Source organism: Arvicola amphibius, chromosome 7 (assembly GCF_903992535.2).
Source record: "Arvicola amphibius chromosome 7, mArvAmp1.2, whole genome shotgun sequence".
NCBI lineage: Eukaryota > Metazoa > Chordata > Mammalia > Rodentia > Cricetidae > Arvicola > Arvicola amphibius.
Genome location: NC_052053.1, coordinates 96,890,564 through 96,914,158, shown reverse-complemented (window position 1 = coordinate 96,914,158; position 23,595 = coordinate 96,890,564). Strand labels below are relative to the sequence as shown.

Here is a 23,595-nt window from a genome sequence, read left to right as displayed (position 1 = left end):
ACTTAACAAAGGTTTGTATTGGATGTGGTACCGACCTGACTATGTCAATGACTTAACGAAAAGAGTTTCTTTGACCTTTTAAGGAAGAAAACTAAAATAAATTAAAGTTTGAAAGGAAATAAGAAAATGTGTTTTGTGCTTTCTAGACTAAAGCTGTGAAGCACGTGGATAGGAAGGGTTTGTGTTCTAGTTTTGTTTGTTTTTTTTTTTTTAAAGATCTGAGAGTTGATTTACAGTTAAGGGTAAAGGGGGAAATAAATTCAATATCATCTATAAAATGACCACTATTTAGAATGTGAGAAATTATAGTAACAGATATGAGAAATTATTCCTAATATGAATAAAACTTTAATACTGAGAGAAAGATGGATAGATAGATGGACGGATGGACAGACAGACGGGCAGACAAATTAATGGATGAAACTTTCTTAAGACAAAAGAAATCTAGTATCTAGATCCCAGGTCTCCAGAAAACAGTAACAAATGTGGGGTGGTGTGCTTGAGAGGCAGGCAGGGTTAGGAGTTCAAAGCTATCTACAACTACATAGCAAATGTGAGGCCAGCCTAGCTACCTGAGACCCTTTATCAAATGAAAAAAATTCTAAATTCATCTGGAAAAAGGTACAGTTATTAATATATAGCTAAAACACTTTAAACTGTAAATTTGCTGTTTCTAAATATTGACATAAGAGGATTGTGTGCTAGGTCATAGGTTACGAGCATCTTATCTTCCTCATTTTTTCCCCTCAGGATTCATGGGATGGCCAGCACATTCCAGTGCTTTTTTCTGTTTTTTGTGGTTTGTTAGTGGCCGTGTCCTATCATCTCAGCCGACAAAGCAGTGATCCCTCTGTACTCTTGTAAGTGAGATCAGTCATTATTGTTGAACATTTAAGTATGCTAGCATTTCTATAATCCCTAAAGCTAGCTCCTTTCCTAGTGCCTATCAAGTGGTGCATCTGTGTGTGTGCATGTGTGCGTGTGTGTGCGTGTGTGTGTGCGCGCGCGCGTGTGTGTGTGTGTGTGTGTGTGTAGCTTCTACAAGAGTAAAATGTGCTCTTAACTGTTGAGCCATCTTTCTAGTCCCATGGTGGTTGTTTGTTGGTTTTTTTTTGTATTTTGGTTTTTTTTTGTTTGTTTGTTTGTTTTGAGACAGGCTTTCTCTGTGTGGCTTTGTTTTAGGTTTTGTTTGTTTGTTTTGTGATGTTTTTCTTCCCAAGTTTTAATCACAGTATTTTCATTGTATCCTTATATATGCCAAAATGAACTTTTTAGAATTTCCATGTCTTGGGTTATTTGATTTTATATCACAAACATCTTTGCTGTTTAAATTGCTAGGTTTCAAGCTTCATGTATATTTTCTATTGAATATATTCTCTTACTTTTTTCAAATAAAGCTCTTTGATGCAATCCAAGATTTTTCCAAAAACTGAAGAGAAAAACCCAGAAGACCCTCTATCCGAAGTAAAAGACCCACTGCCGGAAAAGCTTAGCAATTCTGTTGTGAGTGTCGCTTTTAGATACTAGTACTTATGGCAGATGACTGTTAAATACTCAATACTTTTGAAGGTCTTTAGTAGTTGGAGGAAATACAGCATTGTTAAATATTACTCATTGTATTCAGTCCAGATTTTAACATACTAGTTAAGCATCCTCCTTCCCAAAATTCCAGAAGAATCTGGATCAGAATCTCAAACTGTTGGAATGTTGACATGATCACACCATGGAAAATTACACTTTTGGTCTGATATGATCAATCATGGGTTCACTTACAGTACTATTTACTGTGACCTTCTGCCCGTTAGGCCCACAGAAAAAAATAAACTTCATTTACTTATGTATGTATCTATCTATCTATTTATCTGATTTATTTATTCTTTATGTGTGGCTAATCTCCCCAAAGTATGTCATATTATATATATAAAAATACTCCGAGCCGGGCGGTGGTGGCGCACGCCTTTAATCCCAGCACTCGGGAGGCAGAGGCAGGCGGATCTCTGAGTTCGAGGCCAGCCTGGTCTACAAGAGCTAGTTCCAGGACAGGCTCTAGAAACTACAGGGAAACCCTGTCTCGAAAAAACAAACAACAACAACAACAACAAAAAAAAAAATACTCCGAAACCTGCAAACATCAACAGTCTCTCATACTTCTGGTCCTAAACATTTTGGATAGGATATAGTTAGCCTGCATAAGAAAGGTCCTGTTCTCACAGGTGGTCACAGTATGGAAGAATATGTCAAAAGGTTTCATGTGAGCAAAATTAAGCCATTCCGTTGATCCTCTCCGGGGGCACAGGGTCTGAAAGTTGAATACAGGCGGTAGTCACTCTCTATCCTCAGCTCCCTTCCCATGGTCTCATTTACCGGTGGTCAACTCCAGGCCACAAGAAGAAGCTGGAAAAGTCCAGAAATAAAGAATCTGTAAGTTTTAACTTGTACACCACTCTGAGTAGCAGGATCAGTTGCGCTGTTCCACCCAGACATGACGCGTCTCCTCGTCCAGGTGTCTGCTGTGCAGACCGCTAGCACCCATCAGCTGCTTAGTAGACGAGCGGTTGTCGGTACAGCTGGAGGGTGGGGTCCTCTTAGTAGTTTAGGTCCGTGAGGGTCATGGAACTTACTGCCTACGGGTAAGGGCAGACTGCTGTTTAAACTATTTAAACATAAGTTAGATTTTGTTATTATTCCTGTTGGTTAAAAAAAAAAACACCTCTGTCTTGTGCTTCGTTTCTCAAGGGCACTATAGAAAGACATTTGGGGGCTGGAGAGGTGGCTCAGCAGCTGAGAGCACTGTTGCTCTGCTGAGAAGCTGGGTTCAGTTCTCACCACCCTCATGGGAGCTTGCATTTGCCTGCCACTCCCGTTCCAGGAGACCCAGCACCTGGTTTCTGCAAGCATTGCTCACGTGTTGTAGACAGACATGCATAGAAGCAAGACACCTATACACATAAATACATGGGAAACTTAAGGTGCGGTTTCCAGGTCAAAGAAAAAGAACAGTCTGCTAACATATACCTATTAGAATATTTCCCTCAGTTCATTTTAGTGGTCCACAGTGTCACTTTGTTCCCTTGAAAAGTGAATTCTAGAGGTTCCTGTCTGTTATGAAGGGCAAAACACTGTTTTCTATTTTAGTTTAGATAGTTTTGCTTTTGTTGTGCTGGAGATTGAACCCAGAGTCTTGCTTGCAAGGAAAACACTCTACTACCAAAACGATGTCCCCAGTTCCTCCTTTTAGATGATTTATGTCTGAATGTTGAACTTACCCTGGCATTGATTGGACATAGCATTTATTTCAGTGAATATGACTACTCACAGCTTTCTAGAAAATTAGAAGTAACAAACTATCTCAAGATGAAATTGAAGCACGTTCTCTGAGTTTAGCTTCTGTGTTCATGGTAAGCATAGTGGAATGTCAAATGCAGCTTATATGTCTGCTGATCAGTAGGTGGCCAGGGATAGCAAGAGGATCCTGTTTTTTACTACAGAGTTGGGTATGCTTCTAAAATTTCAAAACCTGAGATGCTCCCAAATCATTCAGGAAAAAAAAAAACCCACCTTGGATTTTAGAACATTTCTGATTTCAAAGTTTTCAGTTTAGGGATCCTCAACTGGCAGAATCCAACAAGTGCTAGAGGCTGAGTGGAAGCCAGAATCGAAAACACGTTTGGTCCTAAGTTTAAATAAGGGATTCTCAGCCCTGAAAGCCACTGGACGAACCCATCCTAAGGAAAATAGGAAGTGCCCATGCAGTGTTGGTGCCTCAGAAGCTCAGCTCTTTTTTGTCAATAAAAAAGCAAAGTGTACTGACCCATGAGGGACAGTCTTCTGAAAGACTCTCCATTTACAGCATTAAAAAGTAGGCTAGTGTTTTTGTTTCCTGACATACAGTGCTAAGCTCCGAGGAAACCCAAATACAAGAACCTTGAGGAAGGAAACAAGATTTATTCTACATAATTATTTTACACAAGAAATACCTAGAAATGCTAAGGTGTATCAGTGTGAAATTATTTCTTAAGCTTTACCAATGGGGGGGGGGTTGTTTTTGTTTTTTTTTTTTTTTTTAATTGTATGTAAAGAAAAGGTTGGTGGCATTTGGGAGGTGGAGTCCGGAGCCTCCGGCATTCAGGGTCATGCCCAGCTGCTAGTGACTTGGAGCCTGGTTTGCATGAGACCCTATCTTAAAAACAAAGTGTGTAATTGTTTCATGATTGCCCTCTGTCCCACAGAGTGAGCGTTTGCAGTCCGACCTGGTGGTGTGTGTCGTTATTGGCGTGCTGTATTTTGCTATCCATGTAAGCACAGTGTTCACAGCACTGCAGGTAAGGAACCCTCTTGTTCGAGTTGATAGAAAGTGACCTGACTGCTGTTTGGCGCTGTGGCGCTGAAGTCCTTGAGTCATTCGGTTGTTTTCTGTTTTGTTTTGGGTGATTGATTTTAGTAGTAAGTTTTGTTCCCTCACATTTTTATATTCATATACTGTGTATTCTTGTCACACCCCCACCTCTCTCCCAGCCCTCCCCCAAATCTCTTTTCCCTTCTCAGTATTGATTTTGTTTAGTGTCCTGTGTAATTGAACCAGAACCTGAGTTTGGAACTATTAGGAGAACCTGGTGGGCTTATCAAGGGTACACAACTGAATCCTGTGCCCCCTCTGTTCACAGTTGGGTGCCACAGTTCAGCAGGGTAGCTGACTGTTAGGAGGGCCTGACTTGTGTGAACCCAGTGCCAGCATACACAGCGGGTGCCTCTGGGAATATATGAGTTTTTGTTTAAGTATTTTATTGTGTTCTCCCTGGGCTGTAAATCTTTGTGAGTGGCTTAGGAGCTTTTCCTGTTACTGCAGTCATCCGAGGTGACGTGTATGCAGTGTTCATTTCCTTACTGCAGTAGTCTGAGGTGAACCGTGTGCAGTTCTCTCAGGTCTGATCTGATCGTGTCTCCGCACCCTTCCTATTTCCAGCTCTTCCTTCCACAGTGTTCCCTGAGCTGTAGGTCGGGTCGGAACTGTGAAGTTACTGGTTTGGAGTTGGGCCCACATCTCTCTCTGGCTTGTTCTCTGCATTTGGGGGCAGAGTCTGTGTTCACACTGTTCGTCGTAAGGATAGGTTTCCCTAGCTAAGGCTGGTAGCTGCTTTTGTCTATATGTGTAAACACGGGCATTTAGAAGGCAGTTTGCTGCTGTTTCAGTGTCGTTAACCATCAGAAATACATTCCCTGCATGAGCCTACACATCCCCAGACATGAGTTCTACCAGGCTTACAGTACCTGACATTGGTCCCAGCACATTCTCTCTGGAGCAGGTCTCAAATGCATTCAGAGAGCCATATGGGAATTTCTGAGTTGATGCTAACAGTGTAAATTTTACCTTGTTGGGTGATAAATTTTGTGTTTCCAAAGGTATCTATTGTCCCTAGATACCGTTAAGTACTTGTCAGCAGTTTGATCCCCTAGGGGCTTGCTTTTGTTAAAGGTTTCTGAGGTGGAGCAGGGCCAGCTTTTGCTAGACCTGTATTTCCTATCACTAAGTGTAGGCAGCCTTTAGGCCTCTGCTTGGTGTGTGTGTACCTTGACATTTCCCGGGCTTGTGAGGGTGGCACTTTTCCAACCACGTGATAGTATACTTTCTTGCTCGATGCCCTCCTACGATTCCTCATAGCTTCCTGTGTGGTTCCCATTCCCGTGTATACTTGAAAGGCTGTCTGCAGATCTCAAGGATCTCCTCTGCACTTTCCCTAGGTTCATGGGAACCATGAGCAGGGCAGGCACCGCCCCTTCCTTGGTTCCCCATCCTCCAGGCACAGGCTTATTTCTGTAGATCTTACCTGATACAGACCACTGGGCACTATCAGTGCTTTCCTATGGGAGGGTCAGTCGCTGTTATTCCTCCTGGGCTGTTATTTAATATTGTTAAATAGGTTTGGTTTTCTTCTCTCCATTTGAACTACAAATTCCTGAACTCCCTCAAAGTGCAGCTGGACACTCCTTCATGTTTAGGGGGCCTCAGGGTTTCTAAATATATATGACTTGGTTTTAATATTAGAAAAAAAACTGTTAATTCCTCCTGTGAATCTAGCTGTGCGGGGCACCTGCCTCTGACAGCACAGCATGCAGAGACAGAAGATAAAGCCCTTTCGTTCTGTTCGTTCTGTTCCTCTCTCGGACTTATGTCCTTTTCTCTCCTAGTTCGACAGTTGAATCCCTTGCTCAGATAGTCACACAGAACCTTCTTGAAGCAGGAAGCAGCACTTCTAGTCTCTTTCATTGACTCTAGTGTCAGACACCAAAATAATTACCATATTTGAGATGTGTATTAAAGAGTGAGCCGACATTCAGTGGGTCATTGGGACAGAGAACTACAGGTACAGAAACGTTAGGCTGTAGTTTAGATTCTGAGAGCTGTTCTCCAATATCGAATGAAAAAAATGGAACCAACGAACCGAGGAGTTTGAGGGGAGCCTGGCGGGGGCTCCTAACTCCCTGAAGCTTTCTTTCTTCCAGCCTGCTCTCAAGTATGTGCTCTATGCACTGGTCGGCTTTGTGGGCTTTGTCACCCATTACGTGTTGCCCCAAGTAAGGAAACAGCTGCCGTGGCACTGCTTCTCCCGCCCTCTGCTGAAGACAGCCGAGCACAATCAGTATGAAGTTCGAAGTAAGTAGTTCGTCAACACCCTTGGTCTGGTGGCTCACCTCACCGTGCCCGTAGGTGAATTAGACAGGCGCCATCAAGTCACACTTCAGTGAGCCGTCGTCTCCTGTAGGGCACCGTCTTCAGCTGAAAGAGCAGTGACTGTGCCCCGAGACCCCCTTCTCAGCGTAGACGTGGCGCTCTAACTGTTCTCAGCCCTGTCGCTGATGTGTCTTCCGCGTGCCCTCTCTCTCTAGCAGTCCCTGATGTAAATACAGACAGCCCACCTCTCCCTGCCTCCAGCCCTCTATTTGAAAGGCTTTAACTTAAGCTTTGGAAGGAAGAAGGCCTTTGTCCATTATTCCACTAGAGACTCTGTCCTCCTTAACAGCAATAGCAGCCTTTCTGCGGTGGCTGCTCGTTTTTGGGATAAGGTATAAAATGACTCAAAAAGAGATAGAAGGCCTGTCCGTTTAGCAGCTTCTCCCTTGCCACTGTAAACTGTCCTTGTGCATCAGCCCTGTGTGCTGCGGGCCTGTGCATAGTGACTAAGTCAGCCCAGTGAATGCTGTCAAGAAGGGGACTCACCCAGGCGTTTAAGGATTAGTTGATATTTTTGAAGAATACCAAAACCTTTGAAACTGTATAACAAAGTTGACTTTTGGGCCTCACGATGGGCCTCTTAGTGAAGCAGCACGGTGCCTCGGTGCTGACCACCCTCAGACCCTGGAGAGACAGCCGAATACTGATGGGCAGGGTGCTGTGGAGAGCCTTTGCGAGTTATGTGCCTTTTGTCTTTAAATGTGCCAGTGCTCTGCATGTACACCTGCAGCCAGCAGAGGGCATCAGATCCCACTGCATATGGCTGTGAGCCACCATGTGGGTGCTGAGATTTGAACTCAACCTCTGAAAGAGCAGCCAGTGCTCTTAACTGCTGAGCCATCTCTCCAGCCCAATATGTGTCCTTTTAATAAGGGAAGGTTACATGAAACTTTAAGAGTTGGAATTAGCCCGCTCTTGGCGTCAGGAAAGTAGCACAGAGTGAAAGGCTTTCGTTTTTTTATGATGAACTATTTCTATCACTGTTATAAATAAATAGTATCAAATAGATCTAGTTTGCTTTTAAAATCAATAGTTTTACTGGTTGTGCATTTCTTCAATAAGTCTAAATTTTTTTCAGATTTTGGATCACCATAAAAATTTTGACTTAGTGAAAGTACTAAATTGTAGTAAAGTTATTTTTCCTTGTACTGATATTCGAAGTAAAGACTTCCTAACTGCCTGCCGTACTGTTTTCAGAAAGCCAGAGAGTGGTGCTAAGTTAATCTTCATATGCTGCTGGTGATGAGAATGACTTTAATAAACTGGATGAATCTAAATCATATATGTGTATATAGTATATACCTTAGCATTTTAAAACCAGATACTTCAAAGATCTTATTTATTTAGAGGTGAGACACAGCCCAAGAATCTTTAATAACTTTTTTTATATACAAATAGAGAAAATGAGAGAAATCATAGTTAAAGTGGGAGGTTTCGCTGGAGATGCAGTCTGTGGTGAGCGTTTGACTCCCTTGGCCTGACCCGCAGCTCCACACAAACAGCTTATAAAAGTAAACTTACTTAAGTGTGCGTTGTGTCTAGGTTGGAAATTTGTGTGTTGGGGGCCTGGGGCGTGGGGCATTTCAGAGCACTGAGACGTTGACTGTCGAAGTACAAGTTTCTTACGTTTTTGTGCTGATAGAATGGGACTAAACCTGAGTTAAGTTCATGCTTCTTACCGCACGCCCAGCTGCTTTGATGATTGTGTAAATTGTGATCTCTGGACTTGTTGCCTCATCAGGTGCAGCCACTATGATGTGGTTTGAAAAGCTCCACGTGTGGCTGCTTTTCGTGGAGAAGAATGTCATCTATCCATTGATTGTCCTCAATGAGCTTAGCAGCAGTGCAGAGACGATTGCCAGCCCAAAGAAACTGGATGCAGAGTAAGTATAGTCCTCTGATCTCTGTCATTAGATTCGAGCAGTAATAAGCAATGCCTTACACTTGGTAAAGCAGCCTTGAGTCCTTGGTCAAGACCATTAAACACTGTGTCTCTGGCACACAGCATCGACGGATAAAAGGCTCAGGTGAAAATTTTTTGTCTTTGCTTTTTTGAACATCACTGTTTTTACTGCTCTTAACTTCTTACTGTCAGTCAGTATTTTTAGAAGAGGACACTTGATAAGTAAAGTTAGTTTGGGGGCTGGCTGGATGGCTCAGCGGGAAGGTGCTGTTGCCAAGCTTTATGAACTGAGTCCAGTCCCTGGACCCACATAGTGGAGGAAGAGAACCAGCTCCAGCAAGCTGTCTTCTGCCCTCCCACAAGCTGTGTCAAGTGCGCATGCACACACGCACACACTTATGCAAAATAATGAGAAAATGTAATTTAAAAAATTAAAAATAAAGCTAGTTTTTACTATTAGATGGCAGGTTTGGGAGGTGGTTGTTGTGTACTGTATAAATGAGACCATGTAGGTGGTCGTTTGTCTACATGATTATCCTGTACTCATACTCACTGGTTTAGCTCCATGGTATGGCGCACTAGTACATGTTTTTCATGTATTGTTAAAGTGATAGAAGTTAAAAAAAAAACTAGAGAACTAGGTTTCAGAACTATAGCTTTTTATTTTTAAACATGCTTATTTATGTAAAGAATAAAGATCATAGTATAAAAAAAGAATACTAATAAAAAGAATACTATGTTAATGCCTTTCAGGATGTGATATGCTTATCATGGAATAAATGCCATGGAAGTCATTGGCATCTATCTCTCTATCTATCTATCTATCTATCTATCATCTATCTATCTATCTATCTATCTATCATCTATCTACCTATCATCTATCTATCTATCATCTATCTATCTATCTATCTATCATCTATCTATCTATCTATCTATCTGTCTATCATCTATCTATCTATCATCTATCTATCTATCTATCTATCTATCTATCTATCTATCTATCTATCATCTATCTATCATCTATCTATCATCTATCTATCTATCTATCTATCTGTCTATCATCTATCTATCTATCATCTATCTATCTATCTATCTATCTATCTATCTATCTATCTATCTTCTACCTACCTACCTATCTGGACTAAAGAGTTGACGCTGAACTAGTGATCTCCTATGTGCTGGCTCTTATAAATCAATACCAGAGGTTCTAATTCATTCTGTATCATAAGCTTAGTGAGTACGTAGTGACTTCAGGGTTGGAGGAAGCTGGGTGTTTTCAGCCGCAAGCTGACCGACCGCGCCTCTCTGTCCGTGACAGGTTGGGAGCTTTGATGATCACCATCGCTGGCCTGAAGCTGCTGCGGTCCTCCTTCAGCAGCCCCACATACCAGTACATCACGGTCATCTTTACTGTGCTCTTTTTCAAGTTTGACTATGAAGCCTTCTCAGAGACAATGCTGCTGGACCTCTTCTTTATGTCCATCCTGTTCAGCAAGGTACCCTTCACCAGGAGCGCCTGTCTGCAGAGACGCTCGCTGAGTGAATGCTTGCTGAGGTCTGTGCTGCTGTGTCAGTTGACCCCGCTGGCTCTTAAGTACTAGAACTCTTCAGTCATCAGCAAAATAGCCAGGAAGCAGTGCTTATCAGTGTGGTTAAGAAGCAGAGTCAAATGGGACTTACATGTGGTCTGTCTCCACCTGTAGCAGTTGGGGTTCAGAAGATTGCTGTTCAATAAACAGTGGCTACTGTGTTAGAGAGATTGTTTCTTGGCTCCTTGTGACATTACATTTGGAACATATTTACTCCAGTTCAAGGGTATTGTGTCCTGGAATAAAATACATGCACGTATTAGGGACACCTGGTGTTTCTGCCGGAGGACAGCGGTTTTGTTGCCTCTGCCCTCATTTGCTTACAATAGTAACAATACCATGACTGGCCAGAAGAGGGCAGATAACTCTCAAACACCAGTCCATAAGTCTGTGTCTTTACATTAAAAAGAAATCATGTTTATATTAAAATAATGCCAGTGTTTTGACAGTTGATAAATCTTGTCTTATTATGCTATTGGAAAACAATTTCAGGTCATTTCCATGATAGGAAGAAGACACATCTTATAGGCCTTTTGTTTTCTGGTTGAAGTGCCTGCCTAATATTTCCCTGACGGCTTTGCCTTTCTTCCCGCAGCTTTGGGAGCTCCTCTATAAACTGCAGTTCGTCTACACCTATGTCGCACCCTGGCAGATCACGTGGGGCTCTGCATTCCATGCTTTCGCCCAGCCCTTTGCGGTGCCCCGTATCCTTCACTGCAGTGTGTGAGAATGGCCAGTCATATCCTTGATGAGCGCAAGTGTGCAGTCCGTCTCCCAGCACGCATGCCAGGGATGGTGACACGCCACAAACCTCACAGGCTGCGGAGAACCGCCTGTCCTGGTTTAGGTTGTGCAACCCACAGATCTGCCAAACATGAGGAAAGATTAAGGATTTGTAATAAGTAATGCCATTTTAAAATTTTGTATTTAAAATGTGAGCTATGAATGTCATTAAAGCCTAGGAACTTTTAATGCACTTAGAATAAACGAACAGAACATTTTTCATAGCAATCGTAATTAAATTTCTGGGTGAAATTTCCATCCTCCTGCCTCAAAAGCACTTTAGAATTCTTAACTGATGACTAATAACTCAGGCTGTGTCTGAATGCAGCCTCTCAAGGTTTGCAGTTTTCAAAAAAATATTCATTACATGTATTTATTTATTTGCGTGCGTGTGCGTGTGTGTGTGTATGCGTGTGTGTGTGTGTGCATGCATGTGTGTGTGTGTGTGTGTGTGTGTGTCGCATGTAGAGGTCAAAAGGCACCTTTGAGAGTCGGCTCTCTTCTCCCAGCATGCATGCTGAGGCCTGGCAGCAAGCACAGTCATCCCATTTGGCCCCAAATTCTGGTTTTGACCTTCATAAAGTTAGACTTGGGTGTTTGATCCCAGGATTGGCATGCGGGCTTTTCCCTCTTTCTTTTTCTGTGTGCTGTGTTTGTTCCTTGACCGTTTCCCAATAGACTCGGCTATGCTGTTTGTTCAGGCAGTGGTGTCGGCCTTCTTCTCCACGCCGCTAAACCCCTTCCTCGGTAGCGCCATCTTCATCACCTCCTATGTTAGGCCTGTGAAGTTCTGGGAGCGAGACTACAAGTGAGTAAATGGACACAGAGCCTACAGGGAGGACTCATTGTTAGGAAAAATAGGTTTTGATTATAATTCGTGGTGATAAAATACTTTTTTGCTAAAACTTTACAATTTTTTTGTTTGGTTGGTTTGTCTTTGGTTTTGTTTTTCAAAACAGGGTCTCTCTGCATAGCCCTAGCTGTCCTGGAACTCATTCTATAGACCAGGCTGGCCTCTGCCTCCCAAGTTCTGGGTTACAGGTGTATGTCACCACTGCCCAATACAATTATTTTTAAAATTTGAAGATTATATAGTATTGAGGGAATTGATCTTTATTTTCTCATCTTTTTTTTTTTTTTTTTTTTTTTTTTTCCAAAGCAGAAGTTTATTGACATCCACTTAAGTAGTATTTTACACACACACACCAGTGGAGAGTTGTCAACATTCAATCGACTCCTCTCAGAATTGCTTCATGAGAAAATGGGTTTCTTTGCCCTCCCCCAAGGAAGATACTTCTACTATTTATGCTCTTGAAAATGATGCATTTGATTACACCACTTTCATAAAAACAATTTAAAGCCTCTGCCAACAGTGAAGATATACTAGCACAGAACCCTTTCCAAAATGCAATGCTTCACAGCAGAGGTGTAGTGCAAGAGATACAGGAAACAGTGATTCCTCGGAGGCTGTGCCCACACCTAGAAGAGGGCACCAGAAAGTTGAGGCCCCAACTGGGTGGCCCTAGCTTCGGAGTGTGGCCAGCCGGGACTGCATGGCCTCCAGGTTCTCTTCATCCTCCTCATCATCTCCCTCTTCTGAGGCAGCTATCGCTCCTGAAGGTTCAGGCTCAGGAAGGGCGTCAGTTACTTTACTGGGTGCCTTGCCCAAGGCTCCTGCTGTGATTTCAAAGAGGATTCTGTCAATCTCCATTTCTGCTGCTTCTTCCATTTCTTCCTGATCATCCATGCTTTCGAATGTATCCTCTAACATCTCCTCTATGATTCCAGCCTTCATCATCTCCTTGGACAGCTCCCGCATGGTGGCCTGGATTTCTGGGATCTTCACAAGACTCTGCATAGCCTTCATCACTTCTGTGCTCCTCTGCAGGGAACCAGCTACTCTTAGGACCGCAAGCTGGTTCTTCATTCCCATGAGCACAGAGTTCATGTGTGCTTTGGATGCATAGAGCTTGCTCACAGCCTTCCTTGACCTGATCATCTCCTTGGCCAGAACCATACAGACATCCTTCTGGCCCTTCTTGGCTGCATCTTTCACAGACCTTTTTACTTTCTCTTCTTCTCTTTGGATATCTCTTATTTGCCTGTCAACAACTCTCATTTCCTTTCTGATCTTCAATGACCATTCATTGACCAGCTCTTTGGGAGGCCTCTCCTGGGTTTTTCCAAACAGCCCCATGACGAACTGGACTCTTCTTACCCCTTCCGACTTCCCGTTCCCTGCACCCAGGCAGGTCACGGGCAGCCGCCTGGGCGGGGCCGCGAGGAAGCTTTTCTCATCTTTTTATGTGATTCTTAAAAGTATAGTTTTCTTCAATGACATATTGGAATTACTCCCTGTCAGTAACACTGTGACGTGTGTTCTACAGCATTACACCATTGTACCGGCTGTGGTGAGCTATAACATAGTTAGAAATCTCTTAGGAATATGTTTCTAGAGCTCACCATTATAGATTCCTTTGCCTCTTCAGGAAGAAAAGTTTCTGATAACTTCGTTCTAACAGTTTCCCGTGCAGACTTTGCTCATTAGACTGTTTAATCTGCTGCTTAGGATAGTCCTTGCCCAGAGTCTGTCCACATCTGCTCTTATTTAAGGAAAGTTGCTGAAAGAGGCATTCTCAGTAAGGGAACAAGAACATTTGGGCATGTATTAACATGTTGGTCTAGACACAGCATGTTTGGGTGTGTAGTTCTCACCATTCCATGATGCCTCTCTCTGCACTGCCATGCAGTGGCATTTTTACTCGGGAAGATAGTCTCAGGATTGGCACAGCGAGCCAGCTTGTACGCTTGAGATTTCTGCTCTGGCCCTCTCCTAACACTACAGTTGGTGTTTATCATTTTGGTGAATTTTCATTACTTTCTATATCCTATTCTAGGCCAAGTTCTAGCCAGAAGTTATATTCTGTGATATCAATTCTTAACAATTTTATCAATATTTTGGTACCCATAAAAATATTCAAGATATCATATTTAAATAGAAGTTTTATAATATTTATAATATTTTATAATATTTATAATATTTTCAAAGAACCTCTTTTAAAATTTAAGTGTTTATTTATTTAAAATAGAAAATAGCCACTATGTCCATAATTCCAGAACTCAGAGACTGAAGTATGAGGATTACAAATGTGAAGCCTGCTTGGCCCACCTGACAAGACCCTGTCTTTTTTTTTAAAAAAGCATATCCCATATTAACATAATATCATTTTAAACTAAGAGTATTTTCCACCTACCAAAATTTTAATAAGATTGCAATGTTTCCAGTTTGGCAAACCTTTAATGTCTTACTTGCTAAAAAGCAGGTTATGCCCACACTTTTACATCCACTCTCTTGCAGTATGTCATTTTGATTGAAATGAAGAAAGAAAATTTGTCCTCACAGAGGCACAGTTGAAAAAGACTTTTTAAAAATGTTCTGAGTGTTTTGTCTGCGTGTATGCAGGTGCACTGCATATTGACTAGTGCCCAAGAAACTAAGAAGAGGGTACAGGATCCCCTGCATCTGGAATTAGGGATGGTTGTGAGCCACCATGTGGGTACTGGGGACCCAACCCAGGTTCTCTACAAGAGCAGCCCATGCTCTTAACCACTATGCCATCTCTCTAATCCCAAGAAAGAAGTATTTTAAGACAGTTGTAGGTGTCTTTCTTTGATTTTTCACCAAAACTCAACAAGTAAATGGCAATGTGGTTTTTCATTTACTTTTGTTTGGGGGGGTTGTTTGTTTTTTATTTTGTTTTTCAAAATAGGGTTTCTGAGTGTAGCCCTGGCTCTCCTAGAACCCACTCTGTAGACCAGGCTAGCCTCGAATCCAGAGATTCACCTGCCTCTGCCTCCGGAGTGCCACCACTGCTGGAAAATAATGATTTCTTAAAGATAGTTGCAGGGTAGACTCTAAATTGACTCTCGGAGCGTTTAGAAGTGTGTCTTGTCTGGACTGACGCATTCACTCTGTTTGAATGAGATTTTTGCTTGAACATAATTTCTAGCATTTATTGATCATTTGAAAACGGCATGGTGGAGTAATTTGAACTAGCTCTCCAAGTCCTTTAAAATGTACCCACAGTGTCACCAATCTCACAAGAGTCATGAAGTGCATTGCACTAGGAAGTTGTCACACTCGTGGCTGGGATGCAAGTTTTCCAAAACTAATTTTTGTTTTTGAACTGCCTCCGCATTTCCCTTAAAGTAATGGGCTTGCCTTGTCTGTGCTGCGGAATGCCTGTAAGGCAGCACGTCTGAGTAGTCTTACACTTTGCTCCCCGTCTTGAAGGAACTGGTCCTCACGGGGAAAGTCACCAGTTGAGCGGTAGTAGTCCCTCCAGACAGTGCAGCATTTCGGGTCTGGTGGAACGCTTGCTGCATTGTCTCGTCTTGCAATAGGATAGTTATGTGGCCTGTACCAAGGAGTTGAGAGTTAAGACTTTGAGCTTTGCTGCTTTCGTTGGGACGTTTCTAGACAGATGAGTTAACTGACTTTACATGTGTGGCAGTGAAGGCTGAGTACTGTGTGGGCCCTGCCTTGCTTCATGCTCAGGTACCACCTTGGAAGGCCATGCTCCTCTACACTGCCAGTGCCAGTGTCACGTGATGAGAAACAGCGAGCGCAGTTCAGTGTTAAGACAGTTCTGATCTGAAAATGGAGAGACTTTGGTCTGCTGACTCCACTGGGGAAGTTGACCTTCTGTGGGCCATTTCTAGGTGTGCATTCCCCTGAGAAGACACTTCCGTAGAGGCGCACTTGGGAGAGCTGTATGCAGTCTGTGTTCTTTTCTTCTGGTCATTTCTGTTGGCAGTACATTCGTAGATGTCTTTTTAGACTCTAATGAAACATGAACGGGGGGAAGCTGTTGCGTTTATGTGTTGTGAAGATTAAAGGAAGAAAATGAAAGTTTTAACTGTAAGTCTGTGCTGTCAAGTTGGTTATTATCTAGACAGAGCTTTTCCTACAGAAGTGGAATTTACCTGTGTCTTGTAGTTTTTCTTTTGCTTTTTTTTTTTTAAAGTATAAAATACTAAAAATGTTTTATTTTGTTTTCTTCAGCACAAAACGTGTGGACCATTCAAATACCAGATTGGCTTCTCAGCTTGATAGAAATCCAGGTAATAGTCCTGTCTGTAACGAGGCAAGTCAGAGGATTTGCTTTGTGTGTTCGTTCCTGTACACGTATCCATGTGTGCACACACACTCAAACATACTCTCAGCCTCTCAGCGTTCATAGCTTCACTCCCTGCTTACTATACACCCTCTAAAAGTTGTTCTGTTTGACACAGGATCTCTATGTAGCCCAGCCTGACTTCAAACTTTCAGTGTAGTACAGACTGGTCTTTAATTCACTGTCCTCCTGCCTCAGCCTCCTGAAGGCTTAGATTACAATATTAATTTCTTGAAAACCAGATATCCTTCTTTTTTTTCCTTTTTACCTTAGCAAAGCGTAGTATATATGAACTAGAGCATTTCCAGTGTATATACTGTTTCTTGATAAAGTGTATCTTACGAATGGCAACAAAAATTTTAAATATGCCATTCAAAGATAGTCCTTATGTAAGCTAAGTAGAAGTCAGATGAAAACTGGATAAGAATACTGTGCTTGCCAACGTGTGTCCTTCCTTACACCTTTCCCCCAAGTGTTAAGTAAATATTAAAATTGAATTTTATTTAATTAATTGTGTGCATAGATGTCCTGGGGATTTTCCAATACCCACCCAAGATGCTGATTCAGTGGGCGGAATTTTGGTGGTGGTATCCAATGTTTGGCTCTTAGTTTATTTGGAAAATCTCATTTTATCAACCAGATCCTGGGAACCTTGCTGCTCCAACTATATGAAACTAATGAGTTAGTTAATTAGCCCAGGAAACTATTTAACATTGCTCCCAAATAGACTGGAATGTTTCCATTTAATGCATAAATTTCTTCAAATGCTCTATCCATCTGAGAAACCAAACTCAAAGAATCAAATTGATTTTCAGTTATAAAATTAAACTAGGAAGAGCCCCTTACTTGGCATTGCTCACTTACAATCTCATGGAGGAGAAAAACCATTTCCAGCATGTGCTCACACGGGCTTGGAATTCTCAGATGCTGGTAACACCATCCTTAGGAAGAAATCACACACTATTTTTATGGCCAGACACATAACTGGATGCAATTAGACCCTCATTGTCTTAATGTATAGTTAGTGTGAGTTTAAAAAAATTTCCAAGCCTTGAATATTTGCTCTTCTCCAATACTTAGACTACAGCTCAGGGGTTGCTGCTGTGGGTGAGATGCTGGTGAAGGTGGTTGGGGCTGTCGTGAGTCCGTGGTGGTTTTGCTTGTGCTTTTCTTCAGTGTGACCTCGTGTCCAGCTCTGCAGGTGCAGCTCTGCAGCTCTGCAGGTGCTGCTGTGTCTGCTGCACAGGAGCCTTCACAGTGTTTGGGTTTTGACTCATTTCTCTTTGTTTAGTTTTGTTTTTGTTAAAATCTTGCATAATCTTACCAACTTCCTTTACCATATCATCTTTTTGTTTCTTGGATTCTGTATCCTGTATATTTTAATGGAAAGGTATGTTTCATTAAATGACAGTAACAGTCCTTGAATCATAAATAATGCCAAAGGATGCATCCAATCGGATCCCTGAACTGCACAAGCTGGAACCCTTAGAGGGGTGTTAGGACTGCTAACTCTTAGGGCTTACTTTCTAAGTGTGCAGGAGTGTGTGTGTGTGTGTGTGTGTGTGTGTGTGTGTGTGTGTGTGCTGGCCCCAATGCTAGAAGAGGGCACTCCTAGAGCTGGCATTGACAGAGGCTTGTCAGCAGCTGAAACTCAGATCCAGCCCCTTGACTTTAACCCTGGATTCTGAAAAGTTGCGCATTATCTTATATGTGTTGATGAGGTTTCCGCTGCTGTGATAAAATACCCAAGATAAGCAGCTTCAAAGAAGGGTTGATGTATTCTGTTCACAGTTTCAGAGGTGGAAGTTTGTGGTTGCCTGGCACCATTGAGCTATGTGCTGTGGGCTTGTGTGAGGCAGAACCTCAAGACCAGGAGCATGTGACAGTGGAGTTGCTCTTGCCAGGGTGCCAGTCACTCTCACAGCCTTGTCCCCATGTCATGCTTCCTTTTTTAATTTTATTTATTTTATTTTTTGTGTTTTGAATACATTCTAGAGTATCCCCTCCCTCCACTCTTCTAGTCCCCTCCCCTCACCCCCCCAGATACACTTCTTCTCTGTTTCCCTTCAGAAAGGAGCAGACCTCCCTGCTGTGGGAGGTCCTTCTGTCTATGTGTTGCTTTTATTGGTTAATGAATGAAGAAACTGACTTGGCCTATAGCAAAGTAGAACTTAGTTAGACAGGGAAAGTTAGGGTGAATGCTGGGAGAAAGAGGGCGGAGTCAGAAGAAGCCATGTTGAAACTTTGCCAGTAGGCCACGAACCTTTTGTGGTAAAATATAAAATAATGGAGATGGGTTAATTCTAGATGTAAGAGCTAGCTAGCAATATGTTTAGGTAATTGGCCAAGCAGTGATTTAATTAATACAGTTTCTGTGTAGTTATTTCTGGAATCTGGGCGGCCAGGAACACACCAGCAGCCTCTTACAGCATCTCCCCAAGATATAAGCTGAACACAGCATAAGAAGTTACAATAAGACTAGGCACAAGCCCTCATATCAAGAGAGAATGAATGAGGCAACCCAGTAGGAAGGAGAAGACTCCATGTGCAGGCATAAGAGTCAGAGACACCCTCCAACACACACTCCCATTGCAGGGAGTCCCACAAGAACACCAAGCTACACAACCCGCAAGATATGTGCAGAGAACCTAGCCCAGACCCATGCAGGCTCCATGATTGTCAGTTCAGTCACTGTGAGCCCCATGAGCCCTACTTAGTTGATTCTGTGTGCCATGTTCTCCTTGTGTCCTCTACCTGTCTCTTCCTTTCAATTCCTCCTCCCCTTCTTCTGCGGAGTTCCCTGGGCTCCAAGGGGAGGTACCCAATGGAGAGCTCCGGTTTGGGCTCTCTGCTAATGTTTGGCTGTGGTCTTTGCATCTGCTCCCATCAGTTGCCATGGAGGCCTCTGATGATTACTAATCTGGCTTCTGGAAGCTGGCACAGCCTCTGGTAGAGCTGCCGTACTTCCTTCTGCTTAGCACCACCTCCCACTAAAGTCACATGGCGAGGCATGAGCCTTTGCAGGACATGGTGCGCCCAACCATATCACCGCTTTGTATCTGTGTACAAATTGTAGGGGTGTGGCATGCATCTTTTTTTCTTGTCAAAGAAATGTAAACACAACCATAAGAGGAATTTAGTTTTAGATTGTTCATTTGTTTTGTCTCACTCGGTATCCTAGCCTAGGCTGGCCCCAAATCTGTGGCAGTCTCCCTGCCTCTGCCCTGGAGTGCTGGGATTGCAGCTACACTGACTAGCTAGTTTCAGTATTTTTAATGATCTTGTTCATCAATACAACAGGTATTTAAAGTGAAATCAACTTTTCTTAAAATCTTTTCTTACAGGGTCAGATGACAACAATCTGAATTCCATCTTCTACGAACATCTAACCAGATCCCTGCAGCACAGTCTTTGTGGGGATTTGCTGTTAGGAAGGTGGGGAAACTATAGTACCGGGGACTGTTTCATCCTTGCCTCTGACTATCTCAATGCATTAGTACACCTGATAGAGATAGGCAACGGCCTGGTCACTTTCCAGCTGCGGGGGCTTGAGTTCAGAGGTAAGATGTCCATTGCCCTTTTACTTTCAGAGAGGGCCTAAGTTTTTTATGTTTAAATCCCAAATGAGAAGCTCAGAACTGGCCGCTGGGGGGATGGCTTAGCTGCAAGAGCATTTGCTGCTCATCCAGGCCGAGGTTCAGGTCCCAGCACCCAGATCAGGTGGCTAACAACGCCAGTTCCAGGGGATCTGACATCCTCTCCTGGTCTCCAGGGGCCCTTGCACCTGTGTGGTACACGTACATATACTCAGGAATACGCGTGTATACATAAAATTATAAGTAAATCTTGAGGGGAAAGTTAGAAAATAGATCCCTGGGATTGTACCACGATATTGGACTCCTCCACCCAAGTCTCGCTGAAAGACAGTTGACGGTGGTGCTGTGGGAGAGCGGCCTGCTCGCCTGCGGGCGCTGCCTCCTTGCTTGTTCTTCCCTTGCCAGGCCCCTTGCCACCAATTGGACATGTCTGTTCAAGGATAAAGTGTAGATAGAACACTGAGTTTTTGTGAACCAGAAAATAGTTAACTGAGCCATCATCATAAAGCGCCCTACCATTATCCTCAATAGTCTGTTGGTGCTGGTGTTGTTTTCAAGACAGGCTATTGTGTAGCCCTAGCTGTCCTGGAACTCACTATGTACACAGGCTGGCCTCAAATCCATAGAGCTCCACCTGCCTCCCCAGTGCTGGGCTTGAATTGTGTGCTGCTACACCTGACCCTCTATAGTCCTCTCAATTAAAATGAAATCACATAACCTAAAAACAACTGTTTAAAAAAAAAAGAAGTGGTGACCTTTAGTGTACATTCACAGTGTGCAGCTACCATCTCTAGTTCCAAAACATTATCATTACTGCAAAGTAAAACCTTCAATCCAATCAAATAGTTATTACTCATTGCCCCTCCCGCTAGCCCTCTGCAATTCTATGTGCTGACAAACCAATCAGTTCTTTCTACATAGAAAGTCATACATTCAGAAAAATACCAACTTGGGTTATCAGATCCTGCAAAAATAACTAGCTTATCTACATGAGTAGTACACATGAAGTTTGTTTTATGGAGATTTCAAGTTTTGTTTTTGAATATATTTCTAATGAGGATTATTTAGACTTGTGCATCTGGAGAGTTTTAGCCTAGTTTCTAAGAAGGTCTCTGTGGTGTTTTTAGTTTGTAAGGCAAACAAGGAAGCATTTTCTTGGGAAAAGAGCCAATCAGAGGATAGTTTCTCTTGTCAAGGTGATTGGCCTGAGAAGTGCCCAGGAGATGAAGAGACTGTGCTGCTGCTGTGTCTGTGTCTGTGGAGCACCTCTAAGAAACGGGGCAGCATCCGTCCACTGCTCACTGGTGATGAGTGCACATCTTTAGGGGAGGAGCATCTGCTCATTTGGCCTTTGCTTGATGTTAATGCAGTTATTAAATACCTTTATTTATTTCTTAATTTATTAAATAAATGGGTTTTTAATACCCATTAAAAAGTTGTGGAGAATCATTAGTGGAAACTTCATAGCACAAATCCCAGGCCTTCATGGCTAAAGCACGCAGTGCTTCTGCAGACGACAGTCGGCCTGGGCTCTGGAGTTCGCTGCGGTTTGGTGGTGACTACCCTAAGGCCAAATCAGTCATATACCCTGAATTGCTGGAAGAGGCGTCTTTTCTAAATTGTTGGTGCTCAGTAGGCATTCATTTCCCCAGTTGCTTTTTTTTTTTTTTAACCTTTGTCTGTAACGGTCTTGTCTTTTTTTTTAAGGTACCTATTGTCAACAGCGAGAAGTGGAAGCCATCACAGAAGGTGTGGAAGAAGATGAAGGATTTTGCTGCTGTGAGCCTGGCCATGTTCCTCATGTGCTGTCCTTCAATGCTGCATTTGGCCAGCGCTGGCTGGCTTGGGAAGTGGTTGTCACTAAGTATATTCTGGAGGGCTACAGCATCACCGACAACAGTGCTGCTTCCATGCTTCAAGTCTTTGATCTCCGCAGAGTACTTACCACCTACTATGTCAAGGTAAGGGTGTGTGCCTCAGACCTGAGCACCGGAGGGCTTTCTTTGGAAAGAAACACACAGGCACACGCACACATATGCATGCATATGTACACACACACACATGCACACACAAAGGCCTGTGTACGTATAGTCATTCATTCATGTATGCTTCCATTCGTCCATTCATTTTTGCTATGCTAATAGTATATGTGTACCAAAGACGAAGCTCAGTGCTAAGTAAGTAGTCACCACCCCCCTACCTTCCTCTTCCTAGCCTTTCAAACTTGTGCTTTGCTTCTGAGCAATGATTTAAATTATCTAGTATCTAGAGAACTCAATTAAAATATACCCATGGAAAAAATAGTGATACACCCACCCCGTGCAGGTCTTGCTATTTGTTGTTACACTAATAGCTGGCATTCACAGTTTATGGTTTAGGACTGTTGCATATTCATGCACATGCATGGGTTTGCATGGCTCTTACAACACTCACATCTGCAGTCAGGTGGAGTTGACAGAAGTTTCCAGACTTTCTGAAGGTCACATTGAGACTTTGGAGCTCGGTCCTAGATGAACAGACTTATCAGGCCGGAGGGCAAAACCAGACCCCCTCATTGGCCAAGATTAGTCCTTTATAGGTGAAGAGAATTTTTTGCTTTTGTTGTTGTGGTTTGGTTTTGTTTGACCAAGTATCACTGTATAGCCGTGGCTGCCCTGGATTTTGTTATCTAGACCAAAATCTTATCTGGAATCTTCAGAGACCCATGTCCTCTGTATCCCTGTTGGGATTAAACGTGTCTCACAAGACCCAACAAAGTCAGTATTTTTAAGAAAGGAGAGTGTGGTAGGCCACGATTTTATGATTGCACATCTGAATTTTTTCTGTTTTTCATTATAACCACTTAAGTTCTGGATTTGTGCTGATTTCGATGGACCTTGAGCCTTCCATTCGGTTAGACCCAAGAAGCTAAAGAACTTGATTTGCATTTTTCTTAACTTGGGTGTTTGTGCCCACCTGTGTGTGTATGTCTGTCTTTGTGTGCATGTGTGTCCGTGTGCATATGTGTATGAGTCTTCATGCATGTTTATAAATGTGTGCCACTTGTGTGTGTGTCTGTCTTTGTGTGTCCATGGGCATATATGTATGAGTCTTCATGCTTGTGTATGAATGTGTTCCCACCTGTGTGTGTGAGTCTTCATGCATGTGTATGAATGTGTGCCTCTTATGTTTGTTTTTTACTTTATTTCTATCACTTGACTTTAGGAGCACTAAAAGTTTAAATAACTTCTAGTGAGAAAATTTTCAAAATAAATACAGCGTACTAATTTTCCACCTCATTAAAAATCCCCTGAATTTAAGCACTGAAATTGATAGGCTACAAGTTGCCTTACCGGATTTATGGTGTTAACCCTAAGATTCTCAAGAGAAAGAACAATTCTACAATTTTGAGCCAAATTTGAAGCAAACTTTAATTAAATGCGAGTTTAATTAAAAAACCAGAGACCAAAGATGGTCTCTGGTCTGGTCTACCTCTAGGTTCCCAGAGAATGTCCACAAGTTATGTTTTGCAGGGACTTAAACGGCAAAACCCACAATTCATTGCATATCCCATCAGATCCAATCAGGGGCAAGCATACATCCTGACATATTTCCTGCCTAATTACCTCCCACCCACATGTGATCAAGCATATCCAGTGCAGTTGATTCATACAAACTAGGGGAATGCAAACACGTGGTTGGTTGTTTTCTGAGAGCTACAACACCCAGCATGTCAGGAAGTTATCTGGGCCCTTTGCTGGTGGAGCTCACAGGTTACTTGGTTCTCACAGTGGTTAATTTTTAAAGCACTGGATGGTGTTCCCATCTAGGAAGGCTC

At 42.7% G+C, this 23,595-nt stretch overlaps 2 protein-coding genes across 5 annotated transcripts in view; one reads left to right on the top strand and one right to left on the bottom strand.

Annotated features, from left to right (window-relative positions):
* Pcnx1 (pecanex 1) overlaps window positions 1-23,595 on the top strand; it is a 142,349-nt gene that overhangs the window by 106,242 nt on the left and 12,512 nt on the right. For all 4 annotated transcript variants that reach the window (XM_038335641.2, XM_038335640.2, XM_038335643.2 and 1 more), the window contains 11 exons: window positions 751-860; window positions 1,398-1,503; window positions 4,230-4,322; window positions 6,502-6,652; window positions 8,472-8,613; window positions 9,952-10,129; window positions 10,818-10,926; window positions 11,684-11,813; window positions 16,071-16,129; window positions 19,527-19,742; window positions 21,486-21,739. In XM_038335641.2, the coding sequence (XP_038191569.1) occupies window positions 751-860; window positions 1,398-1,503; window positions 4,230-4,322; window positions 6,502-6,652; window positions 8,472-8,613; window positions 9,952-10,129; window positions 10,818-10,926; window positions 11,684-11,813; window positions 16,071-16,129; window positions 19,527-19,742; window positions 21,486-21,739 (1,548 nt within the window). The remainder of the gene's footprint in view (window positions 1-750; window positions 861-1,397; window positions 1,504-4,229; window positions 4,323-6,501; window positions 6,653-8,471; window positions 8,614-9,951; window positions 10,130-10,817; window positions 10,927-11,683; window positions 11,814-16,070; window positions 16,130-19,526; window positions 19,743-21,485; window positions 21,740-23,595) is intronic.
* LOC119818349 (charged multivesicular body protein 3-like) lies at window positions 12,366-13,287 on the bottom strand. The gene has a single exon (XM_038335645.1). It carries the CDS (start codon window positions 13,200-13,202, stop codon window positions 12,528-12,530), a length of 675 nt encoding a protein of 224 aa, XP_038191573.1. The 5' UTR covers window positions 13,203-13,287; the 3' UTR covers window positions 12,366-12,527.

Excerpts from the sequence above, each read along its gene's own strand:
- LOC119818349 (XM_038335645.1), bottom strand. The coding sequence starts at position 13,202 with ATGGGGCTGTTTGGAAAAACCCAGGAGAGGCCTCCCAAAGAGCTGGTC.